A 27,042-nucleotide genomic window follows, 5' to 3' on the forward strand; every position below is an offset into this window, starting at 1 on the left:
ATTTAAATAGAAAATTTTGTTAAAATTTTATTTCTATAGAAAATTTTGTCAAAATTTTATTTCTATAGAAAATTTTGCCAAATTTTATTTCTGTAGAAAAATTTGTCAAAATTTTATTTCTATAGAAAATTTTGTCAAAATTTTATTTCTATAGAAAATTTTCTCAAAATTTTATTTCTATAGAAAATTTTGTCAAAATTTTATTTCTATAGAAAATTCGGTCAAAATTTTATTTCTACAGAAAATTTTATTAAAATTTTATTTCTATAGAAAAATTTGTCAAAATTTTATTTCTAGAAAATTTTGTCAAAATTTTATTTTTGTAGAAAATGTTGTCAAAATTTTATTTCTGTGGACAACTATCTCAAAATTTTCTATAGAAAATTTTGTCAAAATTTTATTTCTATAGAAAATTTTGTTAAAACTTTTATTATTTTTTTTTTTGCTTATTTCTATAGAAAATTTTGTCAAAATTTTATTTCTATAGAAAATTTTGTCAAAATTTTATTTCTATAGAAAATTCTGTCAAAATTTTATTTCTATAGAAAAATTTGTCAAAATTTTACTTCTATAAAAACATTTGTCAAAATTTTATTTCTATAGAAAATTTTGTCAAAATTTTATTTCTATAGAAAATTTTGTCAAAATTTTAGTTCTATAGAAAATTCTGTCAAAATTTTTATTTCTATAGAAAATTTTGTCAAAATTTTATTTCTATAGAACATTTTGTCAACATTTTATTTCTATAGAAAATTTTGTCAACATTTTATTTCTATACAAAGTTTTGTAAAAATTTTATTTCTCTAAAAAATTTTGTAAAAATTTTATTTCTATACAAAATTTTGTAAAAATTTTATTTTTATAGAAAATTTTGTCAAAATTTTATTTTTATAGAAAATTTTGTCAAAATTTTATTTCTATAGAAATAAGATTGAGATTAAAATACATGGCGAATATTATCCGCAAAAAGTCTTAAAGACAAAAAAAGACAAAATTTCCGGATCTCAATCCATTGGATTTATGAGCCTGGGGTGTTTTGAAGATTAAGGTTGCCACTAAAGAAATATCGATGGTTTGAATATATTAAGACGGCGCTTCGCCGGGAATGGGCTAAAATACCGCAGCGTGTGATGGCTACCAAAGGTAGACAATTGGAACTAATCTAAAATGATTTTGAAATTTGATTTAATTTCTAACAGTTTTGCTGTTGATCAATAAAAAATTATAGTGATTTATTTTGTTGCAGTACTGGCACTAAAATTTACCGAGGTTTCGGTCATTTCAACACCCTCAAAAAAAAAAAAATCGCTTCTGTAACATATACCCCAAACCCATTTTTCTTCAAGCATATATATTTTCAGAATTGGTCCAAACAAAATATTGTTTGTATTGTACAAACATATTATGTTTCACCTTAGGCGTACACTGGTAGAAAAAAATTTTAATGAACTTTTTAAGGCGCCAATTGGTTACTTCCATTATTTTACTTGCAGTATACTCTCTAGGTCTCTCTTTCTAAACACATACATGTTTATAGGCTTTTTCCAAATTAATATATGTTTGCATCTAAGCATATTATATTTGCAAACATTTTATGTCCCAAACATGTTATGCTAGTTTATGAACATTATATGCGTGCACTTAAAAATATTGCGTTAAAAATTTTGAGTGCCAAACATATAATTTTTACACCCAAACATACGAAAAATAGTCTTTTTCGTCCGTGAAGATGACGTTTCACAGGGAATGGGCCAGAATACCGCAGAACCACCTTCGTGAAGCGAGAGATGGCTTTGTCGTCCGTTTGAAGGTCATAATTCGTACCACAGGTAGCCAATTCGGACTAATCTAAACTGATTCTAAAATTTAAGCTTACATCCAACACTTTTTGCATATGAGCCACTTTACATATTTCTTTGAAATTCCTTGATTGAAATGAAAAATCATAAGAATAGTTTGTGAAACAATGAAAAGAATGAAACAGGAGAATCTCTCCTCTAGAACAATTCCACACACACTTAATTTGAGACGATCACAATCACAAATTTGGGATCCAAACAAATTTTGTAAAGCCCTTTTGATTGCCAAGCCACCATGGTGGCAGACATGCATCCTTGATTCGACTTACCACAAATTTTTTTCCAGCGGTGGATTATCTCCTTTTGCGTAATATTGGTGACATTTCTGAGTATTTCAAAACTTCTCTAAGTAGTTTCACCGTAATGTGAACTGTGGACTAGACTATGAAAAGGATGTCCCCTGCCATTCAGTTAACAATGGAACGGGATGCCAATGCCCAGCAAAAAAAAATGTCATAGGGCGGAAGATATCTTTCAGGTGTCCACTACATTGATTTCGGTATTTCGGATTTCATTTAAAAAAATTGCAAAATACTACAAAAAAAAATTGTTTGACTTTTATTTCATATCCAAAAAGCATTTTTGGATGTACTTTAAATGTTATTACTTATGAAGAACTTCCAGTTTTTTGTTGGGTATATCTAACCTAGCCCTACTGAGCGATAGGTTAGGTTAGGTTAGGTGGCAGCCCGATGTATCAGGCTCACTTAGACTATTCAGTCCATTGTGATACCACATTGGTGAACTTCTCTCTTATCACTGAGTGCTGCCCGATTCCATGTTAAGCTCAATGACAAGGGACCTTTTTTTTATAGCCGAGTCCGAACGGCGTTCCACATTGCAGTGAAACCACATAGAGAAGCTTTGAAGCCCTCAGAAATGACACCAGCATTACTGAGGCAGGATAATTCACCGCTGGAAAACTTTTGTGGTGTTCGGTCGAAGCAGGAATCGAACCCACGACCTTGTGTATGCAAGGCGGGCATGCTAACCATTGCACTACGGTGGCTCCCGGTGGTGAGCGATGCTTCTTATTCTAGTGAGAGTTGAGCAATTCGTTTTCCTTCCAAACGTTTAGTTTATTTTAGTAGCTTTAATATTATGCTTGGCTTCAACTTTAAAATGCAAAAAAAAAAAATAATAATAATAATTAAAATCGCAAAATTGTCCTTCCCTGAGAATACGGGTCATGTTTCCTATGTACGTTATAAGCCAACAAAAAAAAACTAAATATTTACTTTACCAATGTATAACACAAATATTTATGAAAACTGTATTTCAAAACTCTTACCACTGATTACATTTCTTATATCCTTCCCGTTTAAGCCTCTTAGGAATTCCAGGAAAATGATATGGGGATATATGTTCTTCACAAATAAGCAAAAAACAAAATGTCCCCCTTGCATATGACACATTTTCTTTGCATATGAAGATTTATGTTGAGAATATAATACACATGCTGCTTATTTATGTTTTAGCCAAATAACTTTCCTTTAACTACAATTCTACACAAAATCTTATGATGATTTCTGTGGTGAGGCGAAAGGATGTCTTTGCAAGGAAATCCCAAGAAGATGCCTATTTTTGTGTAATATTTTTACGGAGGAGAACAACACAATTCCGCTCTACTTTTGGCCATAGTTTGTAAGATATACAAAAAGAGGAATCAAATCATCGTAAAAATCTACCCTCTTATTTATGCTTAGGAGTCATTTCTTATATGTGAAAAAAAAAAAACACAAAACAAGAAATCCACACACATCCTAACGAACAACCACATTATTCATATTTTTCTGGGTTACATTTAAGGAATTTGAAAATACCAAACCTAGGGATGTATATTTTTTTTATTCATCCCCACACAAATTCCTTGCGAAAAATATTCGAAATATAACAAATATGGGCGAAAGCATCATGGGTCTTGGTTTTAAAGGATATCAAGGAAAAAATATATGCCAACGAAAGAAAGCCAACGCCATAAGTGTAAAGAAAGAAAGACGAAAAGAAAAAAAGGAATCAAGAGAATTTATTGTGTGAATAATTTTATAAATCGAGCAATATGAAAGTGTAATGTGCATAACAACACCTTCTAAATGTCGGCAAAAGGTTACTGCGTCAATGGCAATAAGAACCTGATGTTTACAGTGTTTCATACAGAAAATACCCTTAGGAAAATTATAAGCAAATCGAATAAGCTAAGATGTGAGTAAAGCAAGAAGGAGGAGTAACGCACACATTTTTTTGAATTTTGCAAACCCAAAAAAGCTGATGGTTGAAATTTTGAATTGTAGAAAGTAATTGTGTTAACAACTTATCTCAATTTTTGCAAGCTATTTATAATTTTTTAGTAATTTTTACCATAACATCAAACATTACATAGGCAATCAACTTTTGTTTTTAACGTAACGTAAGCAATGATATGACATATTTATTATATTTACCATAGTATGACCCTAGGTATGTATGAGTGATATTAATTTATATTGCTTATACGCTACATGTACAGCTATAATTTAAATTACTCATACACCATATATGACATTCATATTAAAATGATTAAAGCTTATACAATACAATTGATATGAAAATAATAAGTAATGGGGGAAATAACTGTGGAGCATATATGTTCAAGCAGACAACTTATGATCATGTGTGGACCAGACTCTTGTGGCTATGTTAGAAATCATGTCTATACAGACAAACCCATTTTATTTAGGTTAGTTATATTGGCAGCCCTATATTTCAGGCTCACTTAGACTACACAGTGGTGAACTTCCCTCTTCACCACTGGAGTGCTGCCCTATTCTATTTTAAGCTCAATAACAAGGGACCTTCTTTTAATAGCCAAGTCCGAACGGCGTTCCACATTTCAGTGAAACCACTTGGAAAGCTTTGAAACACTCAGAAATGTCGCCCACATTACTGAAGTGGTATAATCCACCGCTGAGAAACTTTTTGGTGTTTGGTAGAAACTGGGTTTTAATCCACGGCCCTGTGTATGCAAGGCGGGCATACTAACCATTCCACCACGTTGGCTCACATTGACGCATTAGAAGAAAACATTGAATCATTTATTCGTGAGATACCGCCAGCAATGATACAAACAGAATGCCAAAATTGCACTACGCACTCTGATAGATTGTAAATTGTAAGTTAGTCCATACGGGGTATATATTAGAGGTGTGCGCGTGACACGAAATTATCGTGACACGCGTGATTCACGCGTGAATCACGTGAGTCGTGAATAAAATCTGAAGCAACTCTCGTGAATGTGCGTGAATGGGACTAAAACAAATATGTCGTGCGTGAGTGTGCGTGAGTAATAAAATCGGTTCGTGAATGTGCGTGAATAAAATTTCTGCCAAATCACGCTCACGAAAAAAAAAATCAAGATTTAATTCTTACTCGTATGTTAACTGAAATTGATTTAGTTGTCGAACTATATTTTATTTATGAATTTTATTACCCTTGCTCATTCCCGATGGGAAAATGTCATGAGTCTCGTGAATTTGTCGTGAGTCACGTGAATTGTCGTAAATCTGTCTGTAAAAGTACTTCGTGCGTGAGCGTGCGTGATTACTGATTTTCATTTCGTGAATGTGCGTGACTGGGAGTGGCTACGACACTTATCGTGCGTGAGCGTGCGTGAATAAATATTTGAATTCGTGAATGTGCGTGAGTGTGAGTGAAATTTCACTCACGCGCACACCTCTAGTATATATTAAACAAAAGAAGGCCGTATATAGTTCAGTTCGACAAAATTTTCTATAGAAATAAAATTTTGACAAAATTTTCTATAGAAATAAAATTTTGACAAAATTTTCTATAGAAATATAATTTTGACAAAATTTTCCATTGAAATAAAATATTAGCAAAATTTTCATAGAAATAAAATTTTGACAAAATTTTCTATATAAATAAAATGTTGACAAAATTTTGTATAGAAATAAAATTTTGACAAAACTTTGCATAGAAACAAAATTTTGCATAGAAACAAAATATTGAAAAATTTACTACAGAAATAAAATTTTGACAAAATTTTCTATATTTGAAAATTTTTTCTATAGAAATAAAATTTTGACAAAATTTTCTATAGAAATAAAATTTTGGCAAAATTTTCTATAGAAATAAAATTTTGACAAAATTTTCTGTAGATATAAAATTTTGACAAAATTTTCTATAGAAATAAAATGTTGACAAAATTTTCTGTAGAAATAAAATTTTTACAAAATTTTCTATAGAAATTAAATTTTGACAAAATTTTTTATAGAAATTAAATTTTGACAAAAATTTTATAGAAATTTTTATAGAAAAATTTTGACAAAATTTTCTATAGAAATAAAATTTTGACAAAATTTTCTATAGAAATTAAATTTTGACAAAATTTTTATAGAAATAAAATTTTGACAAAATTTTCCATAGAAATAAAATGTTGACAAAATTTTCTATAGAAATAACATTTTAACAAAAATTTTTATAGAAATAACATTTTGACAATTTTTTCTGTATAAATAAAATGTTGACAAAATTTTTTATAGAAATAAAATTTTGAAAAATTTTCTATAGAAATAAAATTTTGATAAAATTTTCTAAAGAAATAAAATTTTGACAAAATTTTCTATAGAAATAAAATTTTGACAAAAGTTTCCGTAGAAATAAAATTTTGACAAAATTTTCTATAGAAATAAAATTTTGACAAAATTTTCTATAGAAATAAAATTTTGATAAAATTTTCTATAGAAATAAAATTTTGACAAAAATTTTCTATAGAAATAAAATTTTAACAAAAATTTTTATAGAAATAAAATTTTGACAAAATTTTTTATAGAAATAAAATTTTGACAAAAGTTTCTGTAGAAATAAAATGTTGGTAGATTATTTTTGGCGATATGGACCAATTTTTGTCTGATTGGGGATCGGCTATATATAACAATTTTGGCATGTTGGTATTCTAGCGTAATATACCAAATTTTAACTGGATCGGATGAATTTTGCTTCTCTAAGAGGATCCGCAAGCCAAATCTGAGCGTCGGTTTATACGGGGGCTATACGTAAAAGTGGTCCAATATGGCCCATTTGCAATACCATCCTACCTACATCAATAACAACTACTTGTGCCAAGTTTCAAGTCAATAGCTTATTTCGTTCGGAAGTTAGCTTGATTTCAACAGACGGACGGATGGACATTTTTGGATCGACTCAGAATTTCAACACGACCTAGAATATATATACTTTATGGGGTCTTAGAACAATATTTCGGTGTGTTACAAACGGAAAGATAAAGTGAATATACCCCCATTCTGTGGTGGAGGGTATAATAAATTGAATTAGTCTGACATGATTTAAATGAAATATAATAAAATGGACCCTAAACCCATTTTCGTTTCTTTCAATTATTAAAAATTCTCTTTGTACATGATTCAGTAGAAAACGTTTTTTACAGTTTTTCGATTTCTTAGCAATATCAAATTCAAATATCAAATTTATAACGAAAGTTCCGTCACTTTGATTCTATATCATTTTAATTAACAACTACACAAAAGGATGACATTGTTATGCCAATTCCAAAACAATTTGGATAGAAATGGCATTTCCAATTAAAAACATTCTTTTGACAACTTTCTATTCTCTCTATGGTTGTAAAATAACCTAAACAATTAGTTGCCATTTATTACCAGAGCAATAGATTTCTTGTCTAGTTAGAATAATAATAGAAAAACGGAAGAAAATATTTACATGCATTTTTCCATCTGTACTTTTTCAACAGTTTTTTTTTTCTCCTTTAGTTGTTGCTAAAGTTTTCATGTAACTTTCTTTTTAACGTTTCGTTTTGTTGGTATGAGATATGTATGTATGTCTACATTTAGTTGTTCATATTTCCAATTATAATTTCAATTTTCCACTGTTGCACAGGCAATGTTTTAATTGCTACCATTTGTTGGCAACTTGCAACTCTTTTTCTTATTGCAAAGGAACAATACATAACGAAATTTTGAAATATTTCTTTGAAAATGGTCATAAATTCTAAACAGCAAGCACATGAAGAGAAGCAAAAGTTCTTACAGCTGGTGGCTTAGCCACCAGTGGCAAACATTATTAACCCTTTCCTTCCTTCTTCTTCATGGATATAAATCACTTTAATTTTCTTTCACTTAAGTTGCCTCCAATTTCTACCGTCGAACTAGGGTGGCAGTTGCAGAAACATAAATTCAATTTTTGTTTTTGCCATATATGCTGTATGCGTTTTTATGGGCTGAGAATGAGATTTAAAATTTGGGTCAATTGGTGATTCGCTGCTGTTATAACCATACAATATGTAGTGCAAATAGCAAGTAAAATCTCTAGTATTGCATACTAGAGTTTGGTCGTCCTCCTCCTCCCACTCTGTGGACATTCATGAATGAATGCGAATAAATTCATTCTACCATACATTTTGGGCCAATTTTATTTTTTGTTTTTCTGTACTCGATATTGACACAGGTGATGCTGTGACAACAACGGACCATGGCATGTCAAAATGGAAAACACTACCAGAAGGTAGATATGGAAACCAATCCAAGAAATACACTCTTCTCTTTGGCAAACAAAAAAAAAATTGCTAGCCTTTTCAGTTATATCAATATGCAAAAGAAACAATCGTAATGTGCTGCAAGTGCACTTCAATCAGTCTTCACACATGACGAGTTTTTATGAAATAATTTGCAATTCTGAGGCTGTATTTTATATTAAGTGGTGAAATTATTGTTTCATAAACGTGACACAGTTTTGTATTTTAAGGAAAATGATGCTTCATTTCTTATGAAAGGGACCACCTTGATGTATGATTAATTTTAATTGGGTGACCTGTGTAACGTATGAGTAATGGCAATACTTATACAACACATGGCCATTAATTTTAAGAGAGAGAGAGAGAGAGAGAGAGAGAAAACATATGATTTAAGAAGGCAATTGCAGGGAAACATCTGCGAAATTGACATCCACGAATAATTTAGCAAATTGGTTGTTAATAATTTCTATAGATTCTACTTTTATTTACAACAAAAAATACAAACTTTGTCAAGGCTTCAGAAACGTCATAATCCCCCTGAAAAATCTCACTTCTCAATTCGAGTGGAATCAAAAACCGAACATTGTTCAAACATTGTTCGAACATTGCAAAGGCTTCAGTGGGCAATTTTGTGCACATGTCACCACGCTTGATATTTCCTAAACCACCAAAAACAAGTGGTCACAATCTTTTATAACAACCACATCAAGGTGTCATTCCTACAAATTTTTTTTGCTTTGAATATTCGCCAACGTGAAAACTTTTGACAGCTTGAAATTACAAAGTAATCCTGAAAACGATGATTCACGATTACAAATATCTCTCCAAACCAATTCAAACACCATTCACTCACAAATTGCTAAAGAAGAGTGTCGATGACAATGACTTACCTTGCCACTTAATACCACACGAGCTTCAGATATCTCACTTGGCGGCACCGTGCCGGATTCTGTACCCAGTGTTTTTATCACATTTGACAAACCCGATGGTACCGATAATCCATGAGAATTTTCAGCACGTACCAAAAACACATAAGCCGTTGCAGGTTTTAAGCCAGAAATCTGTAAGGAGACAAACAAACAAAGTGATAGAAAAAAATTATTTGAACAATGAATGTACACCACGTGTAGCAACATGGATGAAATTTAATGCAAAAAAAAAAAAAAACAAAAGTGTAATGAAAGCCTTAAAACATAAAGTATCAAATGAAACATGAGTATCAAATGAAAGGATATAAGAGTGTTTCGTGGGAAGAAAAATGCAGTTATATAGAAGAAAGGTGTTACATAGATGAAAAATTTCTGTAGACAGAATATTTAGAGAATATTCTAAAAATATTAAATCTTCCATTGACGTATGATTTTGACAGAAGATTTAGAGCAAATTGTCTAGATAGAAAATTTAAAGAAAAATTTCAATAGATAGAAACTTTTAAGAATATTTAAGAAACATTTTCTATATACGTAAGTTTTTGTAAACAATTTCTATTTATCGATAATTTTAATGAAATTTTATATGAAGAATTCCTATAGACAGACAATTTAAAGAAATTTTTCACAAAAATTTCTATAGATAGAAACAAAATTTGTAGAAAGAAAGTGTAAAGCAAGAAAGAAAATTTAAAGAATATTGACAGAAAATTATCAGAAAATTTCCTATAAACTAAAATTTCAACAAAACTTCCAAAAGACAGAAAAATTTTTTGGAAAAATTTTCTTATAAAAATGTGTCTATAAAAAACTTGAGGAAAGTATCTATAAACAGCAGCAATAAATATTCTATAGATATCCATTTAAAGTAGTTTTATTATATGTAGAAAATATAAAGAAATATATAGACAGAAAATTAAAAAAAAAATATACTTAAAAAATTGTAAAACCAAAATTTAGAGAAAAATTTCTCAACGGAACATTTTAAGAAAATTCTCCATAGATAGAAAATTTTAAATAGACAGAAAATTTAAAGAATATTTAAGAACAATTTTCTACATACATACGTTAGATTTTGTGGAGAGAGAAAATTGTGTGAGAGAAAATTGTATAGACAGGCAATAGAAAGAAAGTTTTTTCGACGGAAAATTTAAATAACTTTTTGTAAACAGAAAATTTAAAGAAAATTCTCTATATATAGAAAATTTAAACGAAATTTTATTTATTGACAGAATATATAAAGAATTTTATATAGATTTAAAGACGATTTTCTCTATAATGAAATTTAAAGAAATGCAAATTCTGCCTTCTAAAGAAAGGCAGAAAATTTCCACGAGAATAAACATTTTCTATGCCCCGAAAATGTTAAGAAAATTTTGATAAAATCTCCAAAGAAAAAAAATTTGAGAAAATTGTTTATAGAGAGAAAATTCAATATAGACAGAAAATTGTTTATTGACAGAAAATTTTGGGAAAATTATCTATACACAGATGCCCAATTTATTGACAGTTTATCGAAAAAATTTGTATGGAAAAAATAGGCTTAAAGTTTTCTTTAACTTATATATATATATATATATATATATATATATATATATATGTTTTTGAGAAAATTTGGACAAAAATGTCTAAAGACAGAAAATGTTCTATAAACAGACAATTTTAGGAAATTAAAAATTTTAATTTTTTTTTTTTATACAGAAAATTTTCAGAAAATTTCCTATAAACCAAAATTTCAACAAAACTTCCAAAAGACAGCAAATTTTCTATAAACAGAAAACTTAAAGCATATTTAAATTCTATTGGCAGAAAATGTTCTATAGATATCCATTTAAAGTAGTTTTACTATATGTAGAAAATATAAAGAAATATATAGACAGAAAATTAAAAAAAAAAAATATTTTAAAAAATTGTAAAACCAAAATTTAAAGAAAAATTTCTTAACGGAGCATTTTAAGAAAATTCTCCATAGATAGAAAATTTTAAATAGACAGAACATTTAAAGAATATTTAAGAACAATTTTCTACATACATACGTTAGATTTTGAGGTAATTTTCTAATAACAGAAAATTTTGATAAAAATTGATATGAGAGAAAATTTTATAGACAGACAATAGAAAGAAAGTTTTTTCGACGGAAAATTTAAAGCACTTTTTCTAAACAGAAAATTTTAAGAAAATTCTCGATAGATAGAAAATTTAAAGGAAATTTTATTATTGAAATTTGCAAATTTTATTATTATTATACAATGAAATTTAAAGAAATGCAAATTCTGCCTTCTAAAGAAAGGCAGAAAATTTCCACGAAAATAAAAATTTTCTATGCCTTGAAAAGGTTAAGAAAATTTTGATAAAATGTCCAAAGAAAAAAATTGAGAAAATTGTTTATAGAGAGAAAATTCAATATAGACAGAAAATTGTTTATAGACAGAAAATTTTGGGAAAATTATCTATACACAGATGCCCAATTTATTGACAGTTTATCGAATAAATTTATATGGAAAAAATAGGCTTAAAGTTTTCTTTAACTTTTATATATGTTTTTGAAAAAATTTGGACAAAAATGTCTAAAGACAGAAAATGTTCTATAAACAGACAATTTTAGGAAATTAAAAATTTGAAAAAAAAAATTTTTTTATACAGAAAATTTTCAGAAAATTTCCTATAAACTAAAATTTCAACAAAACTTCCAAAAGACAGAAAATTTTTTTGGAAAAATTTTCTTATAAAAATGTGTATATAATAAACTTGAGGAAATTATCTATAAACAGCAGCAAATTTTTGAGAACATTTTCTATAAACTAAAAATTTCAAAAAAAAAAAAAAAAAAACAAAATTGGCTATAGCAATAAAATTGTGAGAAAATATTCTATATACGCAAAAAAAATCAATGAATTTTCTTGTCAATTAAAATTATGTTGAGCTAACAACGTAATTTGTAAATACAATTACGATGTTAGTAACATTTTGTCACATTAGCAACCAAATTTGTTATATCAACAAAAAATTTTCTTTAACAACAATTTATTTTATTGTAAGTTCAAAAATTATAATATTATTTATAAATATTATGTTATTATAAATTTAGAAAAAATTTTCTATAGACAAAAATTTTGAGAAGTTTTTCTATATAGAAATTTAAAAAATTATCTATAGACATAAGATGTTGAAATGTTTTCTATAGACTGAAAATTAAAGGAAAATTTTCTGTAGACAGAATATTATGGAACATTTTTTAATAGAGAGAAAATTATGAGAAATTTTTCTATAAGCCGGAAATATGAGAACATTTTCTATAAGCAGAAAACTATAGGAAAATTTTCTATAACCATAAAATTATAGGAAACTTTTCTATAGACAGAAAATTATTCAAAATTTTCTATAGGCAGAATATTATAAGAAATTTTTAGGAAAATTTTCTATTGTCATAAAATTATAGGAAACTTTTCTATAGACAGAAAATTATGGGAAAATTTTCTACGCACAGAAAATTTTGAGAAAATTTTTTATAGACTGAAAATTATTAATTTTCTACGCACAGAAAATTTTAAGAAAATTTAAAATTATAGGAAAAATTTCTATAAGCAATAAATTATAGGAAAAATTTCTATAGACAGAAAATTATGGGAAAATTTTCTATAGACAAAAAATTATGAGAAAATTATTTATTATAAACAATTTTATAGGAAAATTTTCTATTATAGATAAAATTTTAGAACAGAAACTTTCGAAGAAAATATTTGAGAAAATTATGGGAAAATTTTATACGCACAGAAAATTTTGAGAAAATTTTTTATAGACTGAAAATTATTAGAAAACTTTTCATAGACAGAAAATTATAGGAAAATTTTCTATAGGCAATAAATTATAAGAAAATTTTCTATAGACGGAAAATTATGGGAAAATTTTCTGTAGACAGAAAATTATGAGAAAATTATTTATAATAAATAATTTTATAGGAAAATTTTCTATTATAGATAAAATTTTAGAACAGAAACTTTCGAAGAAAAAATTTGAGGAATTTTTCAATAGGCAATTTTTAGATAATTTTTGAAAATTTTGACTAAATATTCATATGAATAAAATTGTTGAATATCAAAGTTTTCGATGGATAGAAATATTCCATTAAATAAAAAAAATGTTCACAGAATTTGGAATAAAATACTATGGTAAAAAAGTGCTATAAAGATTGAATTCTAATAGTTTTCGCAATTTTTCTCTTGACATCATCATTAAGGATCACCCTAATATATTGTATATGTTGTTATCTTGTTTTCGCTTCAGTTTTTAATTGCATAAAGTTGTTCACATGTGTCGCGATTATCCCGCCAGCTAGGCTATTGTTTGAATACCATAACGAGGAAAAAAGTTTTTTTTTGGGAAATTTTATTTATTTATATTGTGTCCAGAAACACATAGAAAAGTTTGGCAATAAATGGTCGACAATATATGGAAATTTTTTAAAATGCGATTTCGATAACGAACAAAAAAGTTTTGTTTATTAAATTCCAATAATACTGAGCGAATTTAATTGAAATTTATGTGATGACACAAAATATGATAAAAGTTTTAATATTGTATATGGCAAATAAATTTATGAAATATAGTAACTATATTAATGGTATAGTTAGAGATAACTAAAGGTAGCACCATTTTTTTATGTTTTAATAATTTTTTTTATACTACGGGTGATATATTTAAACTGCATATGAATATATGTCAGTGTGAAAATTGGTTTTAGATCGAATCAGAAGAAATTTTAAAATCGATAAACTCTTCTCTTAAGAAGACATGCATATTATTTTATATTTTTCATTTTTAAATACTAATTTTTAAACTTACCGTTATTTGCTGGTCTGGAACCCGGTGTGCAGCTATAACCCAACCAGTTTGTAAATCAGAGCTAAAATATTCAACGGTATAACTGCAAGCAAAAGAAGGAAGAATGAATAAATTAAATACTATTAAAAAATTCTTTAGGTATTAGAAAAAAATAGAAAAATATGTGCACAAATACTGATAAGTCCAAAGGCAACCAAATAGAAAAATCAGCCACTTTTTTTTGAGAAAATTCTCTATAGCCATCCTTTTTTTTTTGACAGAAAATATTCTATAGACGGAAAATTTTTGGACAGAAATTTGCTCAAAATTTTTCTTTAGACAGACACTTTTGAGAAAATTTTCCTTTAGACAGAATATTTTCTATAGACAGAATTTTTTTAGAAAATGGTATGGGAAAATTTTCTATACACACAAAATTTTGAAAAAATTATCAACAGCAAATTTTGAGGATTTTTTCTGTAGACAATTTTTTTCTATAGGCAGTATATTTTGAGAAAATAATGTATAGTTAAATTTCGCAAAATTTTCTGTCAAGGGAACTTTTTGTGCCCTTTTTTAATTTTGTTCCTTTTTTTTGGGACATGTGACACTATTTATGCCACTTTTTAGAAATTCTCAAATTATTAAGAAAATTCTAAGGAAAATTAAGAAAAATTGTATATAGACAGAAAATTTATTTCTATAGACAGACGATTTTTTTTCTATAGAGAGAGAAAATTTGGAGAAATTTTTCAATAGACTGAAAATTTTCTGAAATTTTTCTACAGACAGAAAATTTTGAGAAAATATTCTGTAGACAGAAAATTTTGAGAAAATTATCAACAGAAAATTTTGAGGAATTTTTCTGTAGAGAATTTTTTCTATAGACAGAATATTTTGAGAAAATTATGTATAGTTAAATTTCTATGGACAGAAAATTTTGCGAAAATTGTCTGTCAAGGGAACTGTTTGTGCCCTTTTTTAATTTGTGTTCCTTTTTAGTTCTTTTTTTTTTTTTTTTTTTTTTTGGACATGTGACACTATTTGTGCCGCTTTTTAGAAATTCTCAAATTATTAAGAAAATTCTAAGGAAAATTAAGAAAAAATGTATATAGACAGAAAATTTATTTCTATAGACAGGCGATTTTTTTTCTATAAGAGAGGAAATTTGGAGAAATTTTTCGAAAGACTGAAAATTTTCTGAAATTTTTCTACAAACAGGAGATTTTGAGAAAATATTCTGTAGACAGAAAATTTTGAGAAAATATTCTGTAGACAGAAAATTTTGAGATTTTCAATAAACATAAAATTTTGACACCATTTGCAATCGACAGAAAATTTTCTATAGAGAAAAAATTATGAGAAATGTTTCTATAGACAGAGAATTGTCTATAGCCAGAATATTTTGAGAAAATTTTCTATAGACAGAATTTTTTGAGAAAATTGTCTATAGATTTTTTTTGGCAAAATTTTCTATAAAAAGAAACTTTTAAGAAAATTTACTATAGACAGAACATTTCAGAAAATTTTCTATAGATAAAAAATTTTGAGAAAATTTTCTATAGACAGTAAATTTTTTATTGACAGAAAATGGTGGAAACATTATATACAGAATATTTTAAGAAAATTTTCTGTAGACAAAAAACTTTTAGAACATTTTGTATAGGCAACAAATGATGAAAAAAATATCTATATACACTGAAAAAACAGTGAACCCACCAGGAAGATAATTTTTGGTTAATTTTAGAAAATTTTGAATATTTTTAGAAAATTTTAACTAAACAGTATTACAAACGCTGACATGTCGCCGATATCACAAAAATAAGTAAATATTTTTCGACAAATGCAAGAAAATTTATTAGGCATAATTAATTTTTTTCAATTGTCAAAGAAAATTTTGTAGTTTGAAGGAAAAACTTGGAGTTAAAAAATGCAAGAATGTCTTTAGTGATATACGAAGTTCATGATGGACGCATTTTTGGTAAAATTTACAAATTTAAAGAAATAATGAACTATTTTGTGGGAAGCGTGAATTTAGTAAATCATTTTGCTTAATTTGAGGATAATTTTTTCCCGTTTTTTAGTTCAACTAACTAACGTACGCAAAAAATTATTAGAGTAAATGAAACTTTCTCCAAACATAATAATTCCATGAACTAAAATAAAGTTAAATTGGCTTTAGTGAAATAGAGAGTTCACTTTTTTTTGAGTGTAAAAAAAAATTTTTTTTTAAAAAATTTTCTATAGGCAGGAAATTTCTTATAGACATAAACTTTTTATATTCCATATTCTATGGACGGAAATTTTACTATGGACAGAAAATTCTTCAAAGAAATTTGCATCAAAAATTTTGAGAAAAATTATTTATTATAAATAATTTTATAGGAAAATTTTCTATTATAGATTAAATTTTAGAACTGAAACTTTCGAAGAAAAAATTTGAGTAATTTTTCAATAGACAATTTTTAGATAATTTTTGAAAATTTTGACTAAGTTGTCATATGAATAAAATTGTTGAATATCAAAATTTATATTCTATAGCCAGAATATTTTGAGAAATGGCAACATTTTCTAAAAAAAAAAAAAAAAAAAAAAAAACTTTTAAGAAAATTTACTATAGACAGAAAATTTACTATAGATAAAAAATTTTGAGAAAATTTTCTATAGACAGTAAATTTTGAGAACATTGTCTATAGATAGTATATTTTGGGAAAATTTTTTATTGACAGAAAATGGTGAAAACATTATCTACAGAATATTTTAAGAAAATTTTCTGTAGACAAAAAACTTTTAGAACATTTTCTATAGGCAAAAAATGTTGAAAAAAAAATATCTATAGAAAAAAATTTTTTTTTGAGAAAATTTTCTATAGGCAGGAAATTTTTTATAGACAAAAAAAAATTCTATGGACAGAAAATTTTTCAAAGAAATTTGCATCAAAAACTTTCTGTAAACAGAAAATTTTGAGAAAATTTTTTTTTTTGGATAGAAAACAATTTTCTATTTTGAGAAAATTTTCTACAGAATATTTTTAGAAAGTGTTTTATAGATAGAACATTTTCTATAGCAAGAAAAACCATATCATGAAAGAAAAAAAATTTCGAGAAAATTGGAAAATCTAAGAAAATTTTCTAGACAGAAAATTTTGAGAAAACTTACTATAGATAAAAAAGTTAAGAAAATTTTCTAGAGACAAAAAATTCAAAGCAAATTTTCTTTAGACTGTAAATTTTGAGATCACTTTCTATAGAAACAAAAAAAATTGAGAACATTTTTTAGATATTTTTTTTAAATTTTGAGAAAATTATATACAGAACATTGTAAGAAAATTTTGTAAAGACAAATAAAAAATTGAGAACATTTTCTATACACAAAAATTTTGAGAAAATTCTCTATAGACATACATTTTTTTAGACCGAAAATATTATCTAGACGGAAAATTTTCTATGGGCAGAATATTTTCGGACAGAAATTTGTCTCAAAAATGTTCTGTAGACAGAAAATTTTAGGAAAATTTTTCTCTAGACAGAATGGTGTAAGAAAATTTTCTATAGACAGATTTTTTTTTTAGAAAATTGTATAGGAAAATTTTCTATAGACACAAAATTGAAAAAAAAAAATATATCTACAGAAAATTTTTCTATAGACAGGAAATTTTAAGGAATTTTTCTGTACAGAATTTTTTCTATAGACAGAATATTTTGAAAAAAAAAGTAAAATTTCTATTAAAAGAAAATTTTGAGAAAATTTTCTATAGACAGAAAATCTTCTATATTTTCTATAAACTACAAAGTTGCTATATTTTGATTGTATTCTCATCTCTTGTTTTCCTATTTCAAAATCTATCAAGAACAAATTTTTTGATCTATACTGGATCACAATACCAAAATAATGCATTGCTATGTATTTTAGGCCTTTAGGATTATCGAGGAGAGACTAGCAACAACAAAAACAGAACTAAAACCTAGAAAATATTCCAAGTAATAAAGCCAATATCGACAACAATGACTATCCACCAGCTGGCTGGTTTATGCAGCACAGTACACCAATATTATCAACAAGGAATAGCCTTTGGATTTTGGCTTACGGTCCATTGTCTTTTTGATAGTTGGATGGTGTCTGCATAGATTTTTTCTCTGTAACAGACTGACCATTTAGCCCATCGTATCCTCAATAATGTACCTTGGACTTTAAACAAAGCACATGGACAGTGGCCTGCCTCATTGCTGCCTTGGATAATGCTGGCAGTAGTGTTAGGTCTACTTTTGTTGGCTTTCATCTCATTTCATGTGGCTGAAAGTGCAGATATGTCCACAACACGAATGCGAGATTACATTTTGGGAGTTTTTGTCTTTTTTGGCGTGGCAGGCTTAATTTTATGTTTCTGGGTTGTTTGTTGCACTTGGATGTATGGCGGGATAAATGCAACAATCGCATTAGCTTTGAGGCTTTTTTTTTGTTTGGGAAATTGCAAAATGCGCGCTTTTAGCCTAGTCTCACTTTAGCTAAGAGATTGTGGGCTCTGCTCTTGATACAACGGCCTATTGTACAGGATGTTGACTTTGAATGCTAAAGCTAAATGGTCATAGAGCATTAGAACACAATACCCTCATCATGTTCATGAAGGCATTGTCCAGTCAGTCTGTCAGTCGCTTGTTTGGCCTAAATAGCGCGTTGCAACAAAACATTTGGTCAACGAATTCCATCCGTTGAGTTTTTGGGAGGATTTTAAATTTGTCGACTTTCACAAAGATTTTTGCCTTTTGGGAGTCTGGTAAAATAGATGAGATAGTGTTGGTTGAGTGAAGGACTATGTGATTATGATAGCGTGTGCATAGGTCTTTTTTATGTTACGTCAATTTGTTTCTATTTCTTGCACAAGTATCCGCAATCCCTTCCATTCGTACTAAATTAATTTTGCGATCTCTTGAATTTGCAATGGCGAGCTGAACACAGAGGTACCTGCCCTCACCTAACTTCTAACTTTATTGCCTTTGCGGCAGCACGAATCCGCACACGTTTGCTACTATATATGGTAGCTTCCGCAGCAGCGTGCATTCGTGTACGCAATCCTCCATGTAACTGGAGGTCGGAGCAACTACGCTTTCGGTCGATTTGTAACTCGCGGTAAGCTATGCACGACCTCGCCCATGGTTGGTCTCTTTGTAACACGTAAACTGCCTGTGAATTCTGATACGACATCTTCCGCACATGCTTGCTATCGAGGAGGCATCCGCATGCCTTTGGTTCCGGAAGCTTCATATAAAAATGTTGCTGCAGGACTGTACATTTTTTAAGTTTTTTTTTCATACAATAGGCATTACACTAACTTGGCTTTGAAATCGCTTGCCATACATGCTTCCACATTCGCTGGGATGCGCATTCGTTCATTTTATCGGCTTGCTTCCACAACTCCAAAGCGTAATGGCAGCACTTAATCATATAGCTGTTGAGATGCCTTGCATGCATACTTCAAGATGTACATCACACGAGTCAGGCTTCCCGTACGCACCCCGTTGTCACTTATGTATTCATTCAAAAAGAGGCGTACGCAAGCCTCTTTTTGAATGAATTTAATGGATAACAATGTAAATTTGTACAAGCATTTGACAATCTCGGATTCACGCTTCCGAATTTGTGGGTCTCCTTGCGAAATTGTTTTCACACGCGTTTATATTCCCACTTCTAAACCTACACACCAACTTGTCTCCAACTGAATTTGACTTTGTACCGCTTGTACTGTACTAAATTGTATCCGTTTTAGCTAGCGTTTGTTTCCGCACTCATATACTTCCACAATAGCTCATGAGTATGCTTCCGTACGCTTATACATCCACACTCTGTAGAAAATGTGACAAAACACATCCACACATTCGAGCTGCCGATTATAAACGACCATGCAATTTTCAACATCCGCAATTATTTGCCTTCGCAAGCTATCTGAAGAATACGCACTGGAAACATTTGCGTTCGCACACACATACTTCCGCGATTGCTTGCCAAGTACTAAATTGCATCCGCATTTTACTTGTACAATTCCACAGTTCTTACCAATGTGCTTCCGCTGGTATCCGCACTCAACAGAAAATTTCGGAAAACATTTTGGCACATACAAGCACCTAAGTTTGACAGACACTGTAATGGTGTGCAGCGGCAATCGTTTGCTTCCGAATAGCCTTCTTTTTACCAAACCTGTAACCGTCTACAGTTTTTCTGTACTTATGTCATTTTGCTTCCGCAATCGCTGCGTTTCGATTCCACAATTATTTGCCTTCGCAAGCTATCTGAAGGATACACAATGGAAGCAATTGCGTTCGCAAACACATACTTCCGCGATTGCTTGTCAAGTACTACATTGCATCCGCATTTTACTTGTATAATTCCACAGTTCTCACCAATATGCTTCCGCTTGCATCTACATCCGCACTCTACAGAAAATTTGCGGAAAACATATCCGCACATACGAACACCTAAATTTGAAAACCACAGCAATGGTTTGCACTGGCAATCGTTTGCTTCTGATTAGCCTTCTTTTTACCACACATTTATCCGTCCACATTTAATGTCGTCTTTGTGTCATTTTGCTTCCGCAATCGCTGCGTTTCGATTCGTTTGTATACGAATAAGCTGAGTATAACATACTTAGCAAATGCTAAATTAGACCAATCATTCATTAGACCCAATATAAACCGATCTTCCTACTTGACTTCTCGAGAGTAAAGATGTTTTCAGATAAATAGACTGGGTTTTAAAGTTTCGTTCCAGCTACAAGATATTTGGTCTGAAAAGGGTATATACATCTTTTTTATATGGAAACACTAAGATTTTTTTAAACATTTTTTTTGCAGTGCTATAAATGCACATTTTTGGAAAGGAAAATTCGGCTTTTGTTTTCGTCACTTCTCTTAAGCAGTTTCCCCCTTTATTGTCTTCTTTTGTAAGGCTCTAGGCCACTGGCACCTTTTGTGTTAAGGTTTTCTTTTTTAAGAACAATACCATTTCAGTTTTCTTTCTTTTGTATGAGCGATACAATACCTCCTCTTTAGAGATGCCAAACACAAGATTAACGGTCAAATTAGCATAATGAAAGAGGAGAAACAGAACAAATGGATATAATCTCATATCTGTTGAGGTGGAAGTACAAAACACCAACCAAGGAAATGCCAAAAACTGCAAATTTTGAATATGGCAATAAAACAAAGAATAGTTGCATGGTAGCGGTGAATAAAGAGAACTTAAGGAAAAATTGCAAACAGTGTAAATATTTTTAAAAATTAATCCAAAATTACGAGTATGTGGAGAAAATTATAAACTTTTGGAATATTTATGATAAAATTGAATTTTTCTAGCAATAGAATTTGTTATAAGTATTTGGTTGGTTCAAACAAAAATTATGGGATTAATAAATTATTTATTTCCAAAGTTCTTCAAATACGACTTAAATTTTTTTAAGAACACGAATTTTGCAACAATAAATTTAAATTTTCATTTATTATTCATATAATTTTTTTTTTGTCATTTTAAGAAAACAGAATTTCGTGATTTATGGTGGACAAAATTGATATCCTTTCACATTGAAAGCATTTTAGTTTTTTATTTTTTTTTTTTTATTTTATATATGATTCCAATAAAGACACATCCACAGCAAAGAGGAGAAAGGTCTCACATGCACTTTACTTTTTACCCATGCAACAAAAGAAAAAAAAAAACAAAAACGTCAAACTTACCCAATAATTGGACTCGTTGCCTGTGGCTTCTCTTGACTTCTGGACCATCTTAATGATATGGAATTCTGTGTAACATTCACCGCTTTAGGGGTACCCGGAGGTGCTGGATATGTGCTGGGATCTGCTGAACGATGTAATATTGATGAACTACTCTTTTCCACCTGGCGTGATGAAATGATGTCAAATGGCAAAGACATGAAAGAATAACAGAGAAAAATAATGGATATTTAAATATGAAAATATGCAAATTTTAGTATAAATATAAAATACCACTTTTCGTGTTGCCATTTGGATTTTATACAAGAAAATATATGTTTTGTACCAAACTCAAACAACGGCAACAGCAAAAATCCTGAATATAATATTGCATGATTTTTAATACACCATGAGAAACTTGAAATTAAATTTTTCCGCAAATTTAATAACATAACATAACTTTAAAAAAAAAAATTAAGTAATGTAATGTTTAATTTAAATTTTTTAATTCTTAATTTTATATTTAAAATTTTTAATTTTTAGTTTTTAATTTAATTTTTAGTTTCTAATTTTTCATTTTTAATTTTAAATTTTTAAATTTAATATTTTTTATTTTTAATTTTAAATTTCTGATTAGCCTTCTTTTTACCACACATGTATCCGTCCACATTTTTTTTCGTTCTTTTGTAATTTTGCTTCCGCAATCACTCCGTTTCGATTCGTTCGTATACGAATAAACTGAGTATAGCATACTTAGCAAAATTTAATTTAAAATTTTTAGTTTTTAATTTAAATTTTAAATTTTTTATTTTAAATTTTTATTTTTTAATTTTTAAGTTCTAATTTTAAATTTAATTTAAAATTTTTCATTTTTAATTTAATTTAATTTTAACAAAAAATATATGTTTTATACCAAACTCAAACAACATCAACAGCAACAATTCTGAAAATAATATTGCATGATTTTTAATACACCATGAGAAAATTAAAATTTTATTTTTCCGCAAATTTAAGACCATAACTTTAAAAAAATTAAAGTTAAGTAATGTAATGTTTAATTTTAAATTTTTAATTCTTAATTTTAAATTTTTAATTTAATTTAAAATTTTTAATTTTTAGTTTTTAATTTATTTTTTGTTTTTAATTTTAAATTTTAAATTTTAAATTTTTTATTTTTAATTTTTATTTTAAATTTCTGATTAGCCTTCTTTTTACCACACATGTATCCATCCGTCCACATTTTTTTCGTTCTTTTGTCATTTTGCTTCCGCAATCACTCCGTTTCGATTCGTTTGTCTACGAGTAAACTGAGTATAGCATAACATACATAAAATTTTAATTTTAATTTTTATTTTTTAATTTTTAAGTTTTAATTTTTAATTTTAAAATTTAAATTAAATTTTTCATTTTTCATTTTTAGTTTTTAATTTTTAACTTTTAATTTTTAGTTTAATTTTTAATTTTTAATTTTTAATTTTTAATTTTTAATTTTTAATTTTTAATTTTTAATTTTTAATTTTTAATTTTTAATTTTTAATTTTTAATTTTTAATTTTTAATTTTTAATTTTTAATTTTTAATTTTTAATTTTTAATTTTTAATTTTTAATTTTTAATTTTTAATTTTTAATTTTTAATTTTTAATTTTTAATTTTTAATTTTTAATTTTTAATTTTTAATTTTTAATTTTTAATTTTTAATTTAATTTAATTTAATTTAATTTAGTTTAATTTAATTTAATTTAATTTAATTTAATTTAATTTAATTTAATTTAATTTAATTTAATTTAATTTAATTTAATTTAATTTAATTTAATTTAATTTAATTTAATTTAATTTAATTTAATTTAATTTAATTTAATTTAATTTAATTTAATTTAATTTAATTTAATTTAATTTAATTTAATTTAATTTAATTTAATTTAATTTAAAGTGATATAAATTAATTTATTTTATATATTTTAATTTATCTATGTAAATCCCTTGTTTCTCTCTGTGTATCATTATTGATTGCTCCCTGCAACGACGAAACCCCCAATATTAGTCAATAAACTGTGGCAAAAAGCTTTTGTTGGTCGCTGATTTTGTTGGTTACTGCTGCTGTTGTTGCATGTATCAGTTCAGCTCTTGTGAACATTAATTGTGATTGACATTGTTTTTTTTTTTGTGCTGTTTTGCTTTGGCTTACGTCCGTTGTCAAAGTTGTGGTTGTCGATGCTGTGCTGTGCTGTGATGATGACAATGCTGTAGCATAAAATTTGGTGGTGGTGTTGCTGTCCGTGTACTGTGTCAGGTAATTTGCGGAACATTGTAATATTTATGCAAATTATAATGAAATTTTGTGATGTTTTCATGGAATTTTAAGCAACAACTTAGGTTTATTTCGAGGATATGAGAAACACACAAAAGCATCTTAACCAAAACTTTCAGACATGCTACGTGCAGCACAGACACGGGCTGTCCAAAACGAAAAATCAAGTTAATGACAATCTTCCATTTTTTCCCATTTTTTTTTTGGAATGGTAAGAATCATGCAAATAAATGTCAATATTGTCCTACATATGGTAGGGTTCGAAATTTTATTTTTTGGCTTATTTTTACGTGAATCACGTTTGACCCTGTCACTGGGATGGTAAGACATGTAAGGGAACATCTGCTGGTGGATTTCTTTCGAGGAAACCAATTTAAGGGTTTAACATAATATTTTGTAACAATTTCAATAACGTCTATTAATTGGCATATACACCTTTTACTAAATTTAAATAATTTAAATTTTAACTGTCTAAGGATTTTGGGACTACTAAAAATTATAAAAAAAATTATATATTCAACATAAACTACGATGAAATTGAATTAAACAAAATTTAAAAATTACAAAAAAAAAATAAAACTGTAACAAACAATAAAATATTTTTAATTAAATTACAACAAATTTATAAGGTGGAAAATTCGTCCTGGCCGAATTGTATGTGTATTGGTAGTATTATTAAAACTATTTAATGAATTCATGAAACATTTCGTAATTATAAAAGGTTTTCTATTAGATAGTGAAATATTTCATATGACTAATGTACGTTTTCGTTATATCCATGAAACAATTTTTTTGACCCCTTTTTAATAAATTCCACCTTATATGTACACTCAAACAAGTTTTTTTCTGATTCAATCACGAAATTAATCGATCCAATTAGTTTTTTAATTGATTGACGACATAATCACAGAAATGATAGTATCAATTAAAAAATTAATTGATCCATTTAAAAAATTAATTGATGCTATACATTTTTGTGATTGATATTTGAAATAAAATATTTGTTGAATTAAATAAATTTTTAATTGAATATTTTTTAAAACTCAATTAAGACTTTAATTGGAAAATTTTTCGTTAAAATTCTTTCTGTGTGCCCATTCCCAAGAGAGAATTTCACCACTGTGGCATCACAATAGACTGAATAGTCAAATTGTGCTTGATATAACGGCCAGCCACTACAGGGTGGCCGATATTTATTGCAACCAACTGCAGGTTTCTATCATTTCTACATCGTTCGTCCAACAGATTTATTTCAGTGACAGGAAATTTTATTGCTTACAACCCTATAAAAGCATTTTGAAATATTTTGCTTCTGAAATAAAGATATTCGTAATGGAATTTAAGGATGATTGCTTTACATTTGGAAGGAAATTCACAAGAGGCTATACCCTTCTGTAAATGTGAATAAATCTTTAGTGACTCGTGTCAAAAAAGTGGGCAAAAAACGAAATACCCGAAATTATTCGAAAACAGAAGGCCAGATTTGACTTAAATCCACGACGGAAAACTTGCTCTTGAGCAGAACATATCGCGAGTACAGATGCAATACATATTGAAAAAAGAGCTTGGACTAAAGCTATTGAAGTTCAAAAAAGTGCAAAAGCACACCAATGTACGAAAAAATTAGACTGGAAAGAGCCAAGGAGTTGCTTCAAATTAATCGGTTTAAGAACAAACAAAATGATCGAGGTTTGTTGTAAGAGAGGTCAGCTGAAATTTGCACGTTTGATTGCCCATCAGAACTCAAATGTCGTACATGATAATGATATGAGCAACCTTAACGGCCGATGTGTGGGGTCCTAAAAATAGTATTGAAGCCACGGACATACTAACTTTTCGACCGTAAATCATGGACGTTCCAAAAGGACTCAGCGTCATCCCACTCAACACGCGTCAATTAAGAATGGCCTAAAAAGGAGGTTCGTCGCTTTATCTATCCCACAATGTATCCGCATATCAGTGCTTTGGACTTTTAACAGGTTGGCTGATAAGTCCCCGGTCTAACAAAGAAAAACACATTTTTTTTGTCAAAATTCGTTTTTATTATTCAACATAGTTCCCTTCAAGAGCGATACAACGATTATAACGACCTTCCAATTTTTTGATACCATTTTGGTAGTACTCCTTCTGTTTTGCCTCAAAATAGACCTCAGTTTCGGCGATCACCTCTTCATTGCAGCCAAATTTTTTCCCTGCGAGCATCCTTTTGAGGTCTGAGAACAAGAAAAAGTCGCTGGGGGCCAGATCTGGTGAATACGGTGGGTGGGGAAGCAATTCGAAGCCCAATTCATGAATTTTTGCCATCGTTCTCAATGACTTGTGGCACGGTGCGTTGTCTTGGTGGGACAACACTTTTTTCTTTTTAATATGGGGCCGTTTTGCCGCGTTTTCGACCTTCAGACGCTCCAATAACGCCATATAATAGTCACTGTTGATGGTTTTTCCCTTCTCAAGATAATCGATAAAAATTATTCCATGTGCATCCCAAAAAACAGAGGCCATTACTTTGCCAGCGGACTTTTGAGTCTTTCCACGCTTCGGAGACGGTTCACCGGTCGCTGTCCACTCAGCCGACTGTCGATTGGACTCAGGAGTGTAGTGATGGAGCCATGTTTCATCCATTGTCACATATCGACGAAAAAAACTCGGGTGTATTACGAGTTAACAGCTGCAAACACCGCTCAGAATCATCAACACGTTGTTGTTTTTGGTCAAATATGAGCTCGCGCGGCACCCATTTTGCACAGAGCTTCCGCATATCCAAATATTGATGAATGATGTGACCAACACGTTCCTTTGATATCTTTAAGGCCTCTGCTATCTCGATCAACTTCATTTTACGGTCACTCAAAATCATTTTGTGGATTTTTTTGAT

The 27,042-nt window shown here is 28.6% G+C and overlaps 1 protein-coding gene across 1 annotated transcript in view; it reads right to left on the reverse strand.

Annotated features, from left to right (window-relative positions):
• The window catches only part of robo1 (roundabout guidance receptor 1), a 291,324-nt gene that overhangs the window by 55,230 nt on the left and 209,052 nt on the right, over window positions 1–27,042 (reverse strand). Inside the window, 3 exon segments of the mRNA XM_075308740.1 lie at window positions 9,297–9,467; window positions 14,178–14,259; window positions 21,884–22,044. Of these exon segments, the coding sequence (XP_075164855.1) occupies window positions 9,297–9,467; window positions 14,178–14,259; window positions 21,884–22,044 (414 nt within the window).

Source organism: Haematobia irritans, chromosome 5, assembly GCF_050003625.1.
Source record: "Haematobia irritans isolate KBUSLIRL chromosome 5, ASM5000362v1, whole genome shotgun sequence".
In the NCBI taxonomy this organism is placed as follows: Eukaryota; Metazoa; Arthropoda; class Insecta; order Diptera; family Muscidae; genus Haematobia; species Haematobia irritans.